Here is a 21,263-nt window from a genome sequence, read left to right on the forward strand (position 1 = left end):
GTACACTTTGTATTCCGTGTTGTAATTGAAGTCAATATATTTGAAAATGTAGAATCATAGAATATCAGGGTTGGAAGGGACCTCAGGACCCTGGGTTTAGCAGGCCAATGCTCAAACCACTGAGCTATCCCTCCCCCGCCCCGATAAGAAAAACATCCAAAAATATTTAATAAATTTCAATTGGTATTCTACAGTTTAACAGTATGATTAAAACTGTGATTAATTGTGATTAATTTTTTTGAGTTAATCATGTGAGTTAACTGCAATTAATCAACATCCCTAATTTAAATTTCACCTTGATCAAATCAACACCAAAGAAAGAAGATTAAACAATAACTGGCACCTAGTCAGTGCCAAACACTGCCTTCCCACCTAAACCATTGCTTTTGCTAATCATTTCCCTTGCCCAACTTGCTTTGTTCCTATATAAGCAGCTATTTATCTTTCTGCATTTTACATACCCACACTACCTTCCTCCCCAGATACAAACTTCAGCCTTCCCAAAATTATCTGGCTATGAAGCATTTTTACCAGCTTTATTGGTTTCACATGTCTTCCTATACCATGAATTCAAGCCTCTTCACTAGAAAGACTTAACAACAGCTGAGAAGATGCACCATGATGAGTTTTCTGTTTGTTAAAGGAGAGAATTCTTTCAAGTCTTCATTCAAAACAAACAAAAATATTCTGCACGATTTACATATGCTTGTTTTAAAACTGGGGTTTTTAACACCTATTTGCTGCCCCCAAACTCTTTTGAATGCCATTATACATAATCAAAATGTTTTCCACTAAATAGCTACAATACCGTGGACTTTACATGACAAGACTCACCTACTAAGCAAATACTTCCTTCCAAACCAAGATTATTTTGTTTGAACAGACCATAGTCACAAGACCAGCTCAGCCTTATCCAAGTCTTACAGCTAGCTACATTTAGAGCTGGAATCAAAGAATTAGCTACAGGAGAAGCGAATGTTAGTCTTGTACGGGGTAATCAATAGGCGTACCATGGGCCAAATCCAGACCGCCAGACGCTTTTGAATGGACAGCAAAAATCTTTTAATTTCTTATTATTGTCATTGTTGTTATTTTTTCTGAAATCTGGACTTTGACTAAGAAATATGGACCTTGACAAAAATAACTAATACCCCGGTAGTCTCTGGGGGATTGTTTCACTTTGACCTAAAATGCTGCCTTGTAAATTCACAAGCCTTGTAAATTATTTGAGATACTTCTGGACCAAATCTTTAGCTTGCTGTCAAACAGTATTCCTGGGACTTCACAAGTTTTAAATTCATGACCAGTAGAAATTTGCTAGAATGTTTTCCTAGTTCTGATATCAAGATTAGTTTTAAATTTACCATTTCAAATATTTTATACGTTATACAATCTTACTATATTTTGCCCACCCTTTGGTGGTTGTCAGGTTAAAGTGACACTATCAACTTAACATCTAATCAGTTTTTGAAAAGGTTTGAGGTACTACCCATCTGCCCTAAGAACCCATCATTTTTTATAGTTTCGCAATCACATTTTCGTATTTTAAAAATATTTTTCTCTCCTTTTTCTGTGTGAAAGGCCCAGAGTAAACTGACTATTCGCAGGAAACAGTGAAACTGATTATAAAGTGCTGACAACTTCATAAAGTAAACTAAAAAAAATGAAAGTTTTCCTCTAACCTTTCTAGTAATCTTAGTGTTACCGATAGCATTAGGTTAAAACATTGACACGAGATTTTTAAATCGGCAGTGTCCTTTTCAAAAGGACACTAGTTGCTTTTCTCAAGAGGATTTATAAACTGGGTAGATTACTTAGTTTTTCAGAGATTCTCTGAAAATTTTTCTTTAGTCACACCTATAATTGGTATTACATCAGATTGTCACAGCATACTATGCCAAATTCTTAAAGCAATATTCACACTTAAAAGTAGAATGTGCTTAGTGAAAAGCAGAATTGTTAACGAATAAGATGACTATATTTAGCCATCTCTCTTCACAAGTCTTGTGTTGACTGAAGACGCTTCAAATAAAACTGCTACTCAGTTACATGAGCACACTTGAGAGGATGTGGGTATCCTGCATGCATCACTTGATTCAGACATCTGATCAAGTTTGTTAAATGAATGGAGGATCCACTGTGTCTGCATTCTCCCTTTAGTTTGTATTTTAGTTAAGTCTGAAAACTTTTGAAATAAATGTGTTCTAGAAACACCAGACCCTATCACTTGCAACATCAGCAGCACAAAGTGACATGTCAATATCACCTTCCACCTGCTTGATACAGCAGAGTACCCTAATAAACAGCTAAGGACTGCACTTATGAGAAATATTATACAAGTACATTTGAAATTTAATAAACTATGTCAAAGTTCGTCATAATGTTAAACTCTTTCCATCCAGCTGTTTGTAATAATCCTTTTGGAATTACTAATTTTCTGTCCTTCATTCACAGATACTTAAGTGCTCCTTGCATTGATTTCTCCTTTTAAATTAATACAGAAAATGCCACAGATAGATTTTTCACACAGATGAAAAAGCTAGTCAAATCTGGAGCCAAACACCTCTAGCAGTATCTATTTATGGACAGAGTGCACTACGTCTACTACCATGCTTTTAGGTAACCCCATTACAACTCTATTCCACTAGCAAAATACATAGGACCTCACCTGCCCAGTTACAGAAACTGAATTAGGGTTCTGACTACAACACAAGATAAACCCATGCAAGGGGACATGTAACCAGGACAAGGAACAACTGCATTGTCACTGGGTCCACAGCAGTTGTATCTGCAGTATAGACAAGCTTCAATGTTTTTGTTTAAGGAAACTCAAAACAAAAACAACCACTCTCTACACTGAACAGTCAGGTCAGCCCAACACTTGAGAATTAGCATCCCTTCTACTGCTCTTTAAACAAATAAATCAAGCCATATTTGGAACTACTAAGAGTATCTTCTCAAGCACAATATATAAAAGATACTGCAAGCTGACTGTAGAATACAAAGTCAGCAAATAGCAAAGTGCTCCTCCAATTTTATAACCTATGCACCTAAACATCTATGTATAACAACATTTTTCAGCCCTTGTGTCATTGAACTTTACAATTTAATAACCCTCTGAATATTTACTGTATCTTGGGAGGATAGGAAAAACCCCTCACAAGCTACAATATAGAATGCTCATTGTATTGATTTAACAGTTATTGCAACACCAATTTATTTTAACAACTAATGGCCTGAGTTCAGCTACCCTCGGCAGTGCCATAGTCTACTGCTCAAGAGCAACTGAACAAGTGTGAATCCAGATAAGAGTCTGCATCTTTCACGTACAGGCAACTAACACAAAGAATTAACATTTATGGTAATTCCTCACTCCTACTACAGCTACATAGCAATTCTACCAGTCATCCAATAACAGCCTATTCTAGTGCACTAATCAGAGAATGGCTGTCTTTAGTCTTTGGCTTCAAATTATTAGGTTGAATATTTTATACAGACAGATAACCCAAGATTACTTCCAGTAGTTCAATGTAAAATGTATTTTGCAAATTTTAAATTGAAGAACAGAAGGCTGCTTTTTCCCCTAGCCAGAATGAGAAGCGCAGCAAGCCAAGTTATAATTTTTAATGAGCCAACACACAAAAGAATGACTCTTCACTGTTTAAGAGGGAGGAAAATCTTAAACTGGCACAGGATGTGGGTTAATCAGACAGTTACTTGTAGAAACTGAATTATTCTAGCATCTGTGAACTCAAGGCTTCAAATCTCTCACTTCAAAACAAAGTCTGGAAGTGTACTTTGCTTCATTAGAAGAAAAAAGTGATACTTGATCATATTCTTCCCCTTTAGCTCCTGCAATGACATAATTCCTGATCTTTCTTCAGCCAGATCAGAGATGCACTGGAGACTGCTCAATGTTACTTTTGTATTTTAATCACCTCTTTATTAGAATCATCTGTTCACCAATGATTTTTATCCAAGTTTGCCCCAATACGTTGCAGAATGGGGGGAAACAAACCAATGGAAAAGGTAGTTTGTTTTTCATCTTTTTTTCCTGTTCTAGTGCACACCAATGTGTATATTATTACACATGAAAGGAAAAGACAAATTAAGCTTTAATTAGAATCCTTTTCTTCTCCAATGTAGAGCAGGATGACAGAAAGGTGCATAATACACTTTAACAACCTATTATATGCAGGTGTTTGGGAGAGGACATAGGATAAATAAAAAGACTTAGTAAACTACAGATCCAGGAGCCCAGACACTTTAAACAAGGCACAAGGTGGAGCTGCTTCCCAGTAATAAACTAAGGAAGGAGCCAGACCCACAGCTATCACTTTCCCACCCGCAATGACAAGCCAGAGCAGACAAACAACGGGGACTACTCCTACCATGTAATGAAAACAAGGCCAGGGCAACAACAAACGCCCTTCACCCCGACAGGGCGTAAAGGGAGAGAACACTAAACCTACTTGTGGGTTCTACCCAGAAACTTGCCCACAGCACCATGTCCGCGCCCCCTCCTAGTCCCCCTTCTTCCCTGCACCCCCAGCCCCCCCCATCCTGCCTGCAACCCCTCCCACCTAGCCCCCTTGCCCATCACTTTCACCTCCCTTGCGCGCTCATCTCCCTCCTCTCGTCCCTTCCCCGGCAACCCACTGGCAGAATCCCCGCCATCCCCGATTCAGCCCCCTCGGTGCCCCTGCCCCGCCACCCGCTCACCTGCCGCCGGGCCGGGTCTCCTCCTCCTCCTCCTCCTCGGGCTCCTGCTCCCCGGGCCCCGCAGCCGCCACCCCGGCCTCATCGTCCTCCACGATCCCGTCGGGCCCAGCGGGGAGAGCGGCGGGGGCCGCGGCCGCCCCGAGCCCGAACCCGACCTCGCCTCCACGGGCATCGCCGCGAGCCGGCTCGGGGGCCGCCGCCCCCAGCAGCACCAGCACCGCCAGGGCAGCCAGAGCGCTCCGGCACCGCGGCGCCCGCATGGAGCGGCCCCCTCAGCCCGGCCCCGCCGCGCCGGCCGCTAGGACATGAACACTCGCTCCCGCCACCAGGAGAACGGGGCACCGCCACGCCGCAACCAACCCCGCTCAGCCCGCCCCCTCCCGCCTGCCCGCGGCCACGTACCGGCGTCCTGCGCACAACCGCTCTTGCTGCTTCCCCGCCCCTTCCGAGGGAGGAAGCCCATTTGACAGACTTGGTGTCATACGAACCAGTACCTGTTTCTGATTGGTCTATCTGGCTCAACCGGGCGGGCACAGTGACGATGTTAGTCAACACACCTGCTGACCAATGAGATGTATACGCAGTCTCGCCTACTAAATCAGACTGGCCAATGGAAAGAAGTCACTTCCTTTCCTTCTCTGTGATTCGGTACTCCGCCTTCAAACCTGTTTCTGATTGGATAATTTGGAGACGACGGATGGAGCGCGACGATTGGGGTCGGCTATCTCCGCCTCTTCCTGATTGGGCAACTCTAGTGTTTCATACGTGGCCGATTTTGAGTGTCGAAAGGGGCTGTCTCAATGGAGGCACCTGGGGCAAACCAAGAGGATGAGAAAATAGGGGGGTGTCTTAAAGGGACCGGGGCGGAATGGACTCGCCCGCTCTCAGGGGACGGGGGAGCTGCAGAGACACAGTCAGGGCGGGGGTTTGAGCTATGCCAGGGCTACGTGACCCAAGATCTCCTGATTCTGACAGGAGAGGCCCTAAAGGATCCTGGGATACGGGTGACACCTAGGCCGGGAGCCAGGTATATGGTCTAAAGAGGGGGAGCTGCTGCTTCTGTTCTCCCTGCTTCTTGACACCACCCCCGGGGATGGTCCGGGACATGGAGAGGCAGCAAATTCAGAACGGAGACAGGGAATTACTGTTTTCACCCAGCATGTGATTAGGCTGTGGAACTCACTGCCACAGGAAACTGTGGAGGCCAAGAACTTAGGAAGATTCAAAAAGGGATTGGGTGTTTAGATAAGAAGAAGATCTAAATTTATCATAATTAATAATGTTTGTACTTCATGGTCCAAGAGACACAGACAAGGTTTTCATCTCGGGGCCAAAAGACCAAAAACATCAAGACACTTGATCGCAGCCTTTGATAGACCAAGGGACTACTTACACTTGATCTTAGCTCCAAGGAGCCGAAAAGGGCTAAAATAATGTCGTGGATGGGATCTTAAACTTCATGCTTTGCAGCTTCGACCAATCTCTGATTATTAGATGGTAGGATGAGCATTCTGTGGTGGGCAGATTACCCTACCTCTGCTTGCTCTAGCGTTTTACACCTTCCTTCTTCTGGTCACTGTCAGAGACATGATACTTGCCTACGTGGCCCTCAGATCTGATCCAGTATATTGATTTGTATGTTCAACAGTGAGGGACCACAACACATGGCACCATGACCCCTCAGCCTGATAATACAAGGTATTGCTGTGACGGCACTGGCCATGGCCATGACATTGAGACATAGCATCAGTGCAGGATGTCATGGCACTTTGACAGCATAAGGCATCACCTTGACTGTGTGGGGCATTGCTGTGACACTGACATATAGCACCAGAGCAGGGCATTGCAGCACTCCCACAAGAGCATCAGTTTGATGGATGCTGGCCTTACAATGCTCTGTGTGGAAGAAGTCTTTATTTCTTACTTGTCTGTACTGTACTGTACCCATGCCATACACGTTTGATATTATATACAAATAGTTAAAATGGTGTATAAGAGCTATTATTATAATTATTTATTTATGTGGCTGAGATATGCTGTGAAGTTTAGTTTTTGTCAACATGTTGCACCCTGGCGTGATGCTTTTTAGTATAGCAATGTGTAGCATGATGTCATTCAGTTGTTTCCACAGTATGCATCCGATGAAGTGAGCTGTAGCTCACGAAAGCTTATGCTCAAATAAATTGGTTAGTCTCTAAGGTGCCACAAGTACTCCTTTTCTTTTTGCGAATACAGACTAACACGGCTGTTACTCTGAAACCTATCACACTGTGATGGCTGTTGAATGTATTGTTGTAGTGGAATGATATTTAGCTGCATTGTCAGCACATTTCCTCTTGACATGATGATTAGACAGATTTTCATGGTATGATGTCATTGCATTGCCTTGCGGCATGATGGCATTCAGACATCTCAAAGCAATCTGAAAACTCTTAGACACATCAGCACTGCATTGTATCTTGGCATACTGATATTTAGGCCTTGACTACACTACCGAGTTTTCTCGACAAAACAGCAGAGGTGTACACATTACAATGCTACTTTTGCCAACAAAACTCTCCTGTTTTGTTAACAAAATAAAACCACTTTGATGAGCTGCATAGAGCTTTTTGCACAAAGTTTTATCGACAAAGTGTCAGTGCAGACACTGCGCTTGGTTTTGTCACTGTAAATGGCCTCCAGGAGGTGTCCCATAATGCCCATCCTGACCGCTCTGGTCAGCAGTTCCAACTCCGCTGCCCTGCAGCCATGTAAACAAGCATCTGCCCATCCCCTTTAAAGGCCTGGGAATTTTTCAAATTCCACTTCCTGTTTGCTCAGCATGGAGAGCTCACATTGCACCTTGATCATGGTGGTTCCACACGGCAAACGCTCTCCGCCTTGTACCACTGTGGAGCCATTGGATCTGCTGAGTATATGGCAAGAGGAGGCTGTTCAGTCCCAGCTGTGCTCCAGCCACAGGAACTTTGATACCTATGGGCAGATTTCTCCTGGCTTGTGTGAAAAGAGCTACGAACGGGACACGGTGCAGTGCCAAGCGAAGATACAGGCGATGAGGCAGGCATACCAGAAGGCAAGGGAGGCAAACCATCACTTCAGTGCTACACCGAAGACCTGCTGCTTCTACAAAGACCTGGATGCTATCTTTGGTGGCGATCCCACCTTTGCCGCCAAGAGACCCATGATACTTCTGCGGAGCTGGAGGTGGCAGAAAGTTGACTGAAGCCCGAGGATGCAGTCGTGGACGAAGAGGCGGAATTGGAGGATGTTGTGGAGCCCACGGCAGGGTCGCCAGGTAGGATGGCAAGTCAGGAACACTTCTCTACTCCGGAGGTGTCTAGCTAGTCCGAGCAGTACATCTCCAGTGAGCAAGAAGCAGGAGAGGAGACCCCCTGGTAAGTGATCTTTTTGAGTTGATGCTGCTTGGTTATATGACATTCAGCTTTCTTTTGCTTTGTGTACTGTAGAAGTGGGTGAAGGGACAGAAATGTGAAAGACTAGCTGTGTCTGAGTGCGCTACAAATACCCCTGTGCAGGTAAGCAGCGCAGCGGAACAGTGTGTTGATGCACACCAAGATTTCATGGGAATCCTCCAGAGAGATCTCTAGGAAACTTTCTTGGACGTATTCGCCAATCCTCTGCCAAAGGTTCCTTGGCAGAGCTGCTTTGTTCTTCCTCCACTGAATGAAACTTTCTCATGCCACTCGGAAATCACTTGTGCAGGGACCAAAGCACTTACAGGCAAGTAGCATATGGACCAGGTCTGAAGTCACACGTGTGTAGTAGATGCACCCTTACATCCTTGCTTACCCTCAGTAGTGAGATACCTGATTCAATGATCCACACCTGTGGAAAATGATGGCAGAATATGGAGAATTTGGCAGAATGTGTCCCTAGTCGCCTGCACTGATACCCGTAAATTATCACCATCCCTCTTTACCCCAGGTGTTACCAGATTTGTCCGTTACTTTGGGGTACATTCACTTATTAGGGTTACTCTTCTGGGGTGAGATTCTGTAATTCTATCAATGTACTGCGTGTGTCACTTGTGTTCTCATAAAGAGCTCTACTTCTCCCTTCTGCATGCCCCTCCCAGTGGAGCTATCTTGCAGGACCTAGGTTCCCCAGGGGTGGGTTCCTCCAGCCCCAGAGTCAGATGAACACATGCACACGTTAACTGAGCACGTCTGAGAGGACTGTGTCAATCAGCACTCCCAAGCTGACCCCTTATATGTCCCTGGACTCAGCAGGCTGGGTCGAGCAACACTTTCAAGCTGTCACCCTCCTATGCCATGGGCACTGCACTGGAATAGAGCACGCCTGAGCAGCTGGGTCGAGCAGCACTTTCGAGTTGCCATCTTCCTATGCTACAAGGTCAGCACAGATCTGTCCCCACTTTCATGTTACAATTGTTCTGGTAGTAACCCACTTGATGAGAAAACCCTACATGATTTTTGGGCGCTGCAGGGATCTTTACCTTAGGTATGAGGAGCGTTACTGCAGAGCGAAAGGGGAAGCCAAAAACACAAAAGAGAGAGAGTGAGAGAGGGAGGGAAGCAACCGGCGTAACCACAAAAGTTATTTATTGCTAGGTAATGACCATACAACAAGGAAAGCCAAACAAACAAAACAGTTACAATATTAAATGACAGGTTTCAGAGTAACAGCCGTGTTAGTCTGTATTCGCAAAAAGAAAAGGAGTACTTGTGGCACCTTAGAGACTAACCAATTTATTTGAGCATAAGCTTTCGTGAGCTACAGCTCACTTCATCGGATGCATACTGTGGAAAGTATAGAAGATCTTTTTATACACACAAAGCATGAAAAAATGGGTGTTTACCACTACAAAAGGTTTTCTCTCTCCCCACCCCACTCTCCTGCTGGTAATAGCTTATCTAAAGTGATCACTCTCCTTACAATGTGTATGATAATCAAGTTGGGCCATTTCTAGCACAAATCCAGGTTCCCCCCCCCCCACCCCACACACACACAAACCCACTCTCCTGTTGGAAATAGCTTATCTAAAGTGATCACTCTCCTTACAATGTGTATGATAATCAAGGTTGGCCATTTCCAGCACAAATCCAGGGTTTAACAAGAACGTCTGAGGAGAGGGGGAGGGGGTAGGAAAAAACAAGGGGAAATAGGTTACCTTGCATAATAACTTAGCCACTCCCAGTCTCTATTCAAGCCTAAGTTAATTGTATCCAATTTGCAAATGAATTCCAATTCAACAGTCTCTTGCTGGAGTCTGGTTTTGAAGTTTTTTTGTTGTAATATTGCAACTTTCATGTCTGTAATCGCGTGACCAGAGAGATTGAAGTGTTCTCCGACTGGTTTATGAACGTTATAATTCTTGACGTCTGATTTGTGTCCATTTATTCTTTTACGTAGAGACTGTCCAGTTTGACCAATGTACATGGCAGAGGGGCATTGCTGGCACATGATGGCATATATCACATTGGTGGATGTGCAGGTGAACGAGCCTCTGATAGTGTGGCTGATGTGATTAGGCCCTGTGATTGTGTCCCCTGAATAGATATGTGGGCACAGTTGGCAATGGGCTTTGTTGCAAGGATAAGTTCCTGGGTTAGTGGTTCTGTTGTGTGGTATGTGGTTGCTGGTGAGTATTTGCTTCAGGTTGGGGGGCTGTCTGTAGGCAAGGACTGGCCTGTCTCCCAAGATTTGGGAGAGTGTTGGGTCATCCTTCAGGATCGGTTGTAGATCCTTAATAATGCGTTGGAGGGGTTTTAGTTGGGGGCTGAAGGTGACGGCTAGTGGCGTTCTGTTATTTTCTTTGTTAGGCCTGTCCTGTAGTAGGTGACTTCTGGGAACTCTTCTGGCTCTATCAATCTGTTTCTTCACTTCCGCAGGTGGGTATTGTAGTTGTAAGAATGCTTGATAGAGATCTTGTAGGTGTTTGTCTCTGTCTGAGGGGTTGGAGCAAATGCGGTTGTATCGCAGAGCTTGGCTGTAGACAATGGATCGTGTGGTGTGGTCAGGGTGAAAGCTGGAGGCATGTAGGTAGGAATAGCGCTCAGTAGGTTTCCGGTATAGGGTGGTGTTTATGTGACCATCGTTTATTAGCACTGTAGTGTCCAGGAAGTGGATCTCTTGTGTGGAGTGGTCCAGGCTGAGGTTGATGGTGGGATGGAAATTGCTTCCCTGCTTTTCTGGTCCCAGAGTTCAGTGCGGTTCTTGCCTTGGAATCTCTGTTCTCCATTCTGTATGCTAATGGAGATGCCCTGTCCCATCTTCGATGCAAATGAGGCTAGGAGAGTTGCCTTAATCCTATCACCCTTGTCCCAAGGGGTTTAGGTGTGTCTCCCACCTCCTTTTCATTGCTTTTTGTAAGTCTTTCTTCTGATTAGTTTTGGTTCAAGCAGAGGCTGTGGGGTGGGAGGGAATGGGTGTCCTTCATGAGTCAGACAGGCTGGATACTGTGCCCTGGTTCCCCAAGAACCAGGTAACAAAGGCCATAGACATAGGGTAAAGATGACATTTACACACACTGGTGCAGCACAGCCTTGTAGCATGAAAATATTTAGACACAACAGTGAGCACAAGGTATTAAATAGAACACGATGCTAACGGGCAATGCTATGAACTGCCATGTCCAAAGTTAACTCCGTTACACTTAAAAATTAGTACTGTCCCAGAGAAAACATAGTGCTCTCCCACCTGAATTCCAGTAACATATCTCTTGCCAGTTTGAAATAACAGCCCAGGGTGTTTATAGCTACTAGTAACCAGAAAAAGTAATAAATATCAGATTATAACTGAACTTCAAATCATTTTACTTGTTCTCAAGAGTCGGTTCTGGTTCATAAAAAACTTTTATTATACATAGAATATGGCATTGTGCAATTTAAAATTGATTGATTTCCTCTTCTGGGAGGTTAATTCAATAGGTGATGTGGCAATGATATATGCAAGTCCTTAAAACAAACACCTGTATTATGTACAGGAAAGTATGTTACACAATATAAAAAAAAATTGTGCCAGGAAAACAAAACTTCCTTCTGTGTGATGGGAACTGCATTCAGTCCTGATAGTATTTATTAGATTAATTTTGATCCAGTATAGTATCAACTTAATATCTGACCAGTCATTTATCTGGAAACTATAACCTGCAATTGCAGGAAGCTGTAGTCAGTCTAAAAGGTATTTTTCATCTAAATACCATCTTCTTCTTAGGGTACGTGCAACGTGCCTCAGATGGCATGTGACCAGGATTCATCACCGAATTTGGTCCATTGGTTGGAAACTATCGTGATCGTTCAGGACTATATTTAGGTAGATGCTTTCTATAACTAATAGGGCTGGGCAGTGAAAGAAATAATGTGCCATCTTGTGGCCTGTCCATGTTGCAACAAGTGAAAAATACATTAATGTACCTTGAGACTCTCACTCCAAGGGTGATGTAAATTAATACTGTTCAGAGTGATGATAATTAGCAGAGTGCTTTCCATCCAGAAGAATTCAAACATAATCTAGGGACTACACAGATAAGAATCACTTTACCCACAACCACCACTGAGAGCCTGTCATGTGCAGAGTGAAATGCAGTGACTTTTCAAACAGTACAGCAGATCAAAACACAGTATAACAGAGACAAAAACTAAAGAAAGTTGTATCCAGCTGATATATTTCTGAACCTGAGATTGCAGGGTAAAATTTTAAGTAGGCAGAATGAAATGACCTACACGGGGATATGACAACACCACCAAGATTAAAGGGATACTAACAGTTTGAAAAGTAGTCAATTTTAAAAAAAATAGTTAGAAGTATTTTCAGATAGTAAGCCTGCCCTTGAATCTCCCTTGTCCATTTGTGTAGAAATACAGTCACATTAGTTTGGTTTTTTTAAATGTTTTTCTCATCCCTGTTGTCATGTGAAAGATCAATATGATTAATCATTAATTTGACCTGCTACGTTGTGTGAAAACCACAAACTGCCTGGTCTTTGCTAGGATTTTACTTTGCATTATTTATCACATGTAAGCTAACTCAAGAGAACACACCTTTTTTTCTTAGGAACACCAGGCCAAAGAGGGGAAGCAATGTTAGGACTACTTAGGGACACAGTGAAACTGACTATACACAAAGTTGCATGCATGAAGTAAGCATGAGGAACAAACAGAAAAATAATTCTTTTAGTTAAAGGAATCATAGGTGTCACTTGAAATGCCACTCAGAAATAAAAATATTCAGACACAGAAGTGTGATTTTTCAGTTGACAGGATCCCTTTATACACCCTACTCTTGCAAAGTGGTGAGTGATCAAGAACTTCATTCGAATCTCTTCTAAGCTCTTTGGGGGCAGGGACTACCTTAATGTTCTGTTTGTACAACACCTAGCAAAATGGGGATCTGGTACATGACTGGCGCTCCTTCGTACGCCTACAATACAATCCAAATAAATAAGTAGTATACAGAACAATCCTGATAAACTGAATCTTAGGCCTGGTCTACACGTAAAAGTTACACTGATATAACTATTTTGTTTAGGGGTGCGATTTTCATACCAAAATGATTACACCAATAAAAGCCCTAGTGGGGATGCAGTTATACCAGTATAAAGGTGATTCATACCAGTATAATTATTCCCCTCCCCATATGGGAATAGTTCTACACATGCAAGCACCTTTATACCAATATATGTCTTCACTGGGGGGGGGAGGAGGGGGTTGCACTGCTTTGATTATATCAGTGTAGCTAAAGTGGTATAGCTTTCTAATGTCGACAAGTCCTTACTTAACCAGCATTGGGCCATGTCCCTTTGGCTTGTAATTTGTCTCTTGAACTGGGGCTCCCTCTCTTCACTGTGCCCTGGGTTGCCCCATCCTGGAACACATCTGTCGGTATCTTCTGCTGAAGGGTTCCTGTACCCTTTCCAACCGCATCACACACATCTGTAGGCTTGGCTTGGGGAATGAGCACAGCTTGACTAGTGGAGTCAACCAGCCTTGGGGAAGCCCTCTGGCAGTTTCTGTAATATGGAGAGTAGGCTTTGGAGCTGGTGCTCCTGGATAGAGAAAACCTACATGCAGACTTCAAAGCCCGCATCCGAATCCCTGTACCATACTGATGCCGAGCCATTCCTGGCTACAGGTCATACGGTTTGGGCTTCTCAGGTCTTTCTTAAGGCACTTTCCCTAGTGAAAATGGTCGAGCGTTACCACATTGTCTCAAGAAGTTCTGTTCAAATGTAATAGGCTTAGATACCTCCCGTTTTGTTAAAGCAGCGGAAAGCAGGGTTGGTGCTGGGTGTAGTCATTTTCTGAGTGTCAGCCAAGCACATGATCTTACAAAAGGAACTTTAGCCACTTTCAAATAGAGATGGGTTTGGCTGGAACTCAAGGGGGGGAAAAGTTCAAAAACAGCAAGCCTTCCCTTGTGCTTGTGTCGTGCATTGGTTTGGGCCCAGTCCCGTACAATGTATAATTTGTACATTGGTATAAATGAATCTAACCAGAGCTAAACAAATACAATTAAGCTATATCTGTACAGTAGCTTTTCTTTCACAACACCATCACATTTATGCATCCATGCCTAACTTGCTGCATTACGATATTGGTATTACTGCATTGTGATGTCTGGATAGCTACTCCATAATGCCTCTGCAGGGGGAAGAGTTGGGATGCTCCTACAACATGTGGGTCCAGGTGCTCTGAGATGCCCTACCGCACAAACAGCTCGGAGGAAGGAGTGCCACTTAGATGGTTACACAAACATGGTCAAACAGGTCTGTCCACACTGAAAAACAAAGTGCACCTACTAATCACAGAAGGATAAACCATGTCCCAGCTTAACTGCTAGCAGGAATGACACATGGATACTAACTGAGTACAATATTGCCAACCCTAAGATCAAAAATCATGCATCTGACTTCCAACAATCCTGAGACTGGTTTAAAAATCATGAGATTAAAAAAAAAAACCCACAATACAAGTGACATAAGAACATAAAACTGACATAATGGGTCAGACCAATGGTCCCTCTAGCCCAGTGTCCTGTCTCTGATGGTGGCCAGTGCCAGGTGCTTCAGAGGCAATGAACAGGACAGTTCTGAGTGATCCACCCTCTGTCGCAGCTTCTAGCAGTTGGAGGTTTACGAACACCCAGAGCACGGGGTTTTGTCCCTGACCATTTTAGCTAATAGTCATTGATTAACTTATGCTCTGTGAACTTATCTAATTCTTTTTTTGAACCCAGTTATACTTTTGGCCTTCACAACCCTATAGCAATTAGCTTCACAGGCTGACTGTACATAGTGTAAAAAAAAGGTACTTCTTTTTATTTATTTTAAATCTGCTGCCTATTAACATTGGTTTCTTTTTATTTGCCTTCTGGGTTTTGAACCTTTGGGATTCATATTTTTAAGCTCTTCTCTGCAACCACACTAGAAACTTGCTTTTTTTTTTTTAAAAAAAGAGAGAGCTGAGAGTCTAGTGTAACAAAATGATCGCAGGAGCTGGGGCTTTAAGGAAAGCACTAAATAGCATGAGACTTATGATAAATTCAAGTGAACAGACAACCCTGTGAGTCTTAGAGATTATCTACACTTGAAACACTGCAGTTGCACCACTGAAGTGCTTCAGTATAGCCACTGCCTATATTGGCAGGTGAGATTCTCCTGTTGGTGTAGTTAATCCACCTCCCTGAGAGGTGGTAGCTAGGTTGATGGAAGAGGTCTTCTGTTGACCTAGCACTGTCTAGGCTGGGCGTGAGGTCGGCTTAACTATGTCACTCAGGGGGTGTGGATTTTTCATACCCCTGGGCAATATAGCTGGGTCATCCTAACTTTTTAGTGTAAACCAAGCTGTAACTATGTTCTCTCGTGAGGTTACAAACTCAGGCCTTTGTCTACCTTGGGAATTTGCCCTGATCCCAGCAGTCAATGGCCAGCCATCGATGGAGTCGCACTATTCAAGCCCTAAGCATACACAAGGAAAGCTGCAATTTGCATAGGAGATGCTCTCTCCTGCTTGAAAACAGGGTAACACCACAGTCCTGGCTTTCTTTGTCTACACTTGAGCCTGATCTGCACTAAAAAAATTAGGTTGACCTAGCTACGTCCCTCAGTAGTGTAAAAAATCCACACCCGGGAACGATGTACTTAGGCTGAACTAACCTCAGGTACAGACAGCACTAGGTCAGGGAAGAATTCTGTCACCCTAGCAACCACCTCTTGAGGTGGCTTAACTACAGCAAGGGGCATCAACACAGGTAGCGTCTACACTGAACTGCTACAGTGACGCAACTGCAGCTGTCGCATTTCAAGCGTAGCTTTGCACTGGTGAAGCTACATCACAAACTATTTGCTTATCATAAATAAAGATAGTTTAGGAAAGATTATATAGGTCAGCATCCACTCAAATCCAACCTATCCTGCACTTCAGTGAAGATGTTGATTGAAGAGGCTGGCAGATGTCCTTTCTCTGTAGCTGCAGTATTTGTGCTCCCTCAGCACAATACACATTGAGACATTCTTGAAGCCAGACCCTTCAATGACTGATGCAGGGATAAAAATCAGGCCCCAGTATTTTGTATTTTGCTTCAGTTTTCTATCACCATCAAGACCACAGTTCAGCACAGCACTTAAGGACACGCTTAACCTCAAGTCCCATTGAAGTCATTGGGATTGAAGCACCTGCTTATAACTAAGCCTGTGTTTAAAGAGCTTTGCTGAATCGATGCTAACACTCCAGAACTGAAGGCATGCTGCTGTTGTCTCAGGGAGCAGTCACACCTGTTATGGATAGCAGCAGCCCAAACACCAAGCTCACTAAATCAGACTTCAGGTTAATGCAACATGGAAGAAAATGATTTTTGGTAGCTGGCTTTTTCTGATAGAAATTGCATCCCATGTGTGGATTTGCACTGTAAAATAGACTATTCAGCAGGCAGCGCACAATTCACTAGAAAAGGTCTCTTGCAGCTAGTAGAAAAGTCCAGCCTTTTTCACATACTGACTCCTTAATAGCAAGTCACTGACAGCTTGCATAAAGGAAGGCTGGCTTGGATCAACCAAGTTTGATTTCTGGACAAAAGAGGCTCTGCTGGAAGAATGCCCCATTATTTGAAGACCAGCGCTCCAGCATTGCCCAGTGAGCCATGACAAAGGGGATTATTTCGAGTCCCTAAAAATCACAGCAACATTGTGGAGAGTTCTCACCACAAGCTCCGAGGTACGTCAAGAAGCACTGAGGCACGTCAGTGAAGTATAAAAAGTTAAAAAAGCAACAGAGGCTTTTTCGTTATCAGAACCAAAGTGAATGGATGTTCTCTAGTCACTTGTGAGCTGAATTTTTCAAAAGTGCTGCTGAGCACCAGCAGCTCCCATTAACTTCAGTAGGATTTGTAGGTGCTCAGCACCTCTGAGAACCAGGTCACTTTTATTTAAATGCCTAAATATGGATTTAGAAGCCTAATTTTAAGCACCCAAGACTGAAAATTTTGGTCTATGAAATTTTGTCCTTAAATATCAATGACTGCCTCCCCTCTAATTTCCTGGATTCTTGGCCAGGATTTAGGAAAAACAACAACAACAAAAAAGATTCCCTCCTCCCGCGCACCTTCACTGCCTGAAAACCCATATTAGACTTTATAGTGAACCCCATGCATCCTAGGACGGGGCTGTACAACTTTGGTCAATGATGTGTGGATACAAGTCCCAACACGTTCAGGAAAGCTTATAGTCAGGTGCCTCACTACTGCATCTCAGTGTTTTGATATAAGGATCTCCCGCTAAGCTGGGACACAGCACCCCATCTTGGTGTCTAGACCCTATCTGCACTAGAAAAGCAGCAACATGTTAAAACTTCCATCTCTCAAGGTTGTATTGCCAACATGGTTGGAGCATATAAATTTATTTAAAACAGTTTTTAAAATATTGGTAGACTAAATGGTGATCAAACTAGGGAGTGACCTAGGATAAAATTGTTCAACAGTTCCTAAGGGATTTAGATGCTTAAACAATATCAACTTTCAATATGATTTAGGTGCTTAAATCACTAAGGCACTCTTGAAAATGCTACCCTTAGTCTCAAGTATTTTTAAAGTAGATTTAACAAAGTTATGTCATGTTCCCACTGGCAGGAGGAGATCTGAAACTTTTGGATAACTGGCTGTTCAGATAAAAAGAACTAACTAATTAACTAAAGCCTGGATTACACTTAAAAAATCAGATCAACCTAACTACATCACTTAGGGCTGTGAAACATTTTGCAGCCTGAGCTCTGTAATTAGATCGCCTAACCCTCAGTGTAGATGCAGCAAACTCCAGGGAAGAAGTCTTCTGTGAACCTAGGTATTGCCTCTTGGAGAGGTGGATTAAAACTACACAGATGGAAAACCCCCTTACAGGGATGTAGGAAGCATGGACAGGCAGAGCACTACAGCAGCTGAAGTGGAGCCATGGCCTAACGTAGGGCTGCAGGGGGCCCACTGTGGTTTCAGGGAACTAGGATTTTTCAGATAAAGGGAACTGGGGGTAAACTGGAGTTTGTTAAGGAGTACTGGTGGCACCTTAGAGACTAACCAATTTATTTGAGCATGAGCTTTCGTGAGCTACAGCTCACTTCATCGGATGCATACTGTGGAAATTGCAGAAGACATTATTATATACACAGACACCATGAAACAATATCTCCTCCCACCCCACTCTATTACCAGCAGGAGAGTGGGGTGGGAGGAGGTATTGTTTCATGGTGTCTGTGTATATAATAATGATATTCTGCAATTTCCACAGTATGCATCCGATGAAGTGAGCTGTAGCTCACGAAAGCTCATGCTCAAATAAATTGGTTAGTCTCTAAGGTGCCACCAGTACTCCTTTTCTTTTTGCGAATACAGACTAACACAGCTATTACTCTGAAACCTGGAGTTTGTTAGTCTCTAAGGTGCCACAAGTCCTCCTTTTCTTTTTGCGGATACAGACTAACCCGGCTGCTCCTCTGAAACCGGGAGTTACAGGGTTTCACACAGCAGTCCAGGGCACAGGAGAAGGGCTGTACCCACCAGCAGCGCGGAGGGGAAGGAGAAGGCGGCAGAGTGTAGCCACGCGGACTCATGCGCGGCCTTGACCCCCTTATTCCTCCCTCGCAGCACAAGTGACGAGTGCCACAGGCGCTGTGCCGCTCGCCAGGGGGCAGGGGCCCCGGGCCGCTCGTCCCACCCATCCCTGGCGCACGGCTTCAGCCCCGAGGTTCACCCCGGGGGGGAGCTCCCCTCCCAGGACTGGACCTCCCGAGCAGCAGCGCACCCCCAGCGGGCATGGAGCCGCTCCCCGGCCAGCCCGCTTGGGGCAGGCGGGCTGCATGGTGGGAGCTGTAGTTCCCCCCGCTCCCCAGCCCTTGCACCCCCCTCCCCCAGCCGGCGGCACTACAACTCCCAGCCGCCGCCGGGCCGTGCCAGCCCCCGCCCGCTCGCTCGCCTTCCCCGGCTTCCCGCGCGCGCGTGGGGCGGCCCCGGGGGCGGGGAGGCCGCGGAGGAGGCGGGCGGCGGGGCGGGGTCGCTATGCGGCGCGGGAGGCTGCTGGCCGGGGCGCTGCTGGCTGCGCTGCCCCCAGGCGGAGCGAGGGCGAGCCGGGCCCTTCCGCACGTGCCGTTGCCAGCGCGCAGGCCGCTCGGCAGCCGCAGCGACATGTCCGAGGAGGCGAAGAGGGCGGCCGCCTGGGCAGCTGTCGATAACCACGTGAAGGTGAGTGGGGGACCCTCGAAAGACCCCCCATTCCCCCCCCCCGTCTCTGCAAAGGGCGGCCCCCGGAGTTTGCAGCAGCTTCAATTCGTCTGGGCGGGCTGCATCAGACCCCCCCCCCCCACTCCCCCACCGAGAGTTGTAAAAGTGGCCCCTTCCCCCCGCCCCCCAGCAAAATGTTTTGCATCGTGCCTGTCCAAGTGAATATGCCAGTAATCATGCACTTTAACACGTGCCTGTGTGCAAAGAGGCTGGGGATTTTGCTGCCCTGGGGTTCTGCCCTTGCAGCTTCCAAGCTTGTGGCGGGGGGATGGCATAGTTTGACCCAGCTCTGGCCAAGTGCCTGTTGCACTTGTGCTTGCAGGGTTGCTGCCAAGCCTCACTGTCCGTGAAGGAGTCTTTTTGCCCCTTGCTTTTCAAGGGTATTAACCAAACCCTATCTAATATTTTGGGACCCTCGTGGCTGCAGCTACACTGCATACAACAAAAACCCCTTTCAGTTTTGTGCCTTTTATGACGGACAGTTTTCCATTCCTTGCTTGGTACAAGTTGTCTGTTGCGCAGGGCACAGCATATGCCTACTGCTCTCTATAAATGAGGATTTTGGTTGATCTCTGTTTCAGTGAGCCATGCTAATATTTTTCATTTTCATGGCAGATTTCAAAATAAAATAAACTAAACTAACTGCCGTACAAGTTGGGGCCAGATAACAAACTTCCAGTACTCTGATGGCCCTTGCTGAGCTGGATTGGCATTTCTAAGGTGGTCATTGCGCTACTATCTGAGCACCACACAGACTTTAATGACCAACAGTGCTGTGAATTAGTAAAGTATTATCCACATTCTACCGATAGGGAAATCGAGGCAGAGCAGTTAAGTGACTCATTGAAAATCACATAGGATCTCTAGATCAGTTTTTGGTACAGGCCTGTCTGGAACACATTGAGCCTCAATCAGTTTGAAAACAAAATCCTCCAGCTAATCAGAACTGCGGGGCGAAGGTCTATGCTGTCATAAAGTTGAGACTTCCGTGTACTAAGCATGCTTTTTATTCTGGTAAAATAGAACACTTAACTGTTGTCCTTTTAAAGTGGGAAAGGAATACAGTTAAGAATGTAAAAACAACTATTTGTTCTGTGTCCAGGAAAGCTCTCAAGGCTTTTCTGGCTTCCCTTGTATCCTGGTTAAAATACACGGTCTGACGTAGCTCGCAAAGTAAGACAGGTTGTGGCCTTGTTTAATTTTGTAGTAGTTGCTTCTTAAGTCTTTTGTAAACAGTAGTAAATAAACTGGTAGGAGCCATTGAATGGGTGTTAGATGGTTTTGGCTATCGGGGAAAATCCCCTCTGTTCTTCCTTTCACTGATCTTTTCACATCAGAAGCAGAGAGCTCAACATTTTAAGGGGTAGTTGTATTTTTGGACATTGCAGCTGCCAGTGTAGTTGTCACTGTTAATTAGTCTCCCAACACTAAGCAACATACTTCCTCATTCCTATTATTATTTATTCATATTACAGTAGTGCCTGGAGGCCGGGCCCCCTGAGACAGGAGCCCAGTTGTGCTAAGCACTGAATGTACACCTAGTGAAAGATGGTCCTTGCCCTGCAGAACTTACAGTCATCATACGCCCTGATCCTACAGACACACACATGCTTAGCTTTGATTACTACTCATGCTAATAAAATCAAGCACGTGTATTTTGCAGGATCAGGGCCTTAGATTTGTCAGCTCTTTGTGGCAGAGATCTTATTTTTGTTTAGTGTTTGTACAGCACTCGCACAACAGGGTCCAGATCCATAACTGGGACATGGTCTATGCTTAAAAATTAGATCAACATA

General features: G+C 44.7%; 2 protein-coding genes across 4 annotated transcripts in view; one reads left to right on the forward strand and one right to left on the reverse strand.

Moving 5' to 3' along the window:
• The window catches only part of EIF2AK3 (eukaryotic translation initiation factor 2 alpha kinase 3), a 72,414-nt gene extending 67,331 nt beyond the window's left edge, over window positions 1-5,083 (reverse strand). For 2 of the 3 annotated variants that reach the window (XM_037898313.2, XM_037898312.2), the window contains exon 1: window positions 4,723-5,083. In XM_037898313.2, the coding sequence (XP_037754241.1) occupies window positions 4,723-4,982 (260 nt within the window). In that variant the 5' untranslated portion in view covers window positions 4,983-5,083. The remainder of the gene's footprint in view (window positions 1-4,722) is intronic. The other variant, XM_037898311.2, reaches the window with a different exon arrangement.
• A 14,141-nt stretch (window positions 5,084-19,224) lies between these two features.
• The window catches only part of RPIA (ribose 5-phosphate isomerase A), a 33,684-nt gene continuing 31,645 nt past the window's right edge, over window positions 19,225-21,263 (forward strand). The window contains exon 1 of the mRNA XM_037898315.2: window positions 19,225-19,428. Coding sequence (XP_037754243.1) covers window positions 19,246-19,428 — 183 coding nt within the window. The 5' untranslated portion in view covers window positions 19,225-19,245. The remainder of the gene's footprint in view (window positions 19,429-21,263) is intronic.

The sequence above is a fragment of the Chelonia mydas genome, chromosome 4, assembly GCF_015237465.2.
Source record: "Chelonia mydas isolate rCheMyd1 chromosome 4, rCheMyd1.pri.v2, whole genome shotgun sequence".
NCBI classification, from domain to species: Eukaryota; Metazoa; Chordata; order Testudines; family Cheloniidae; genus Chelonia; species Chelonia mydas.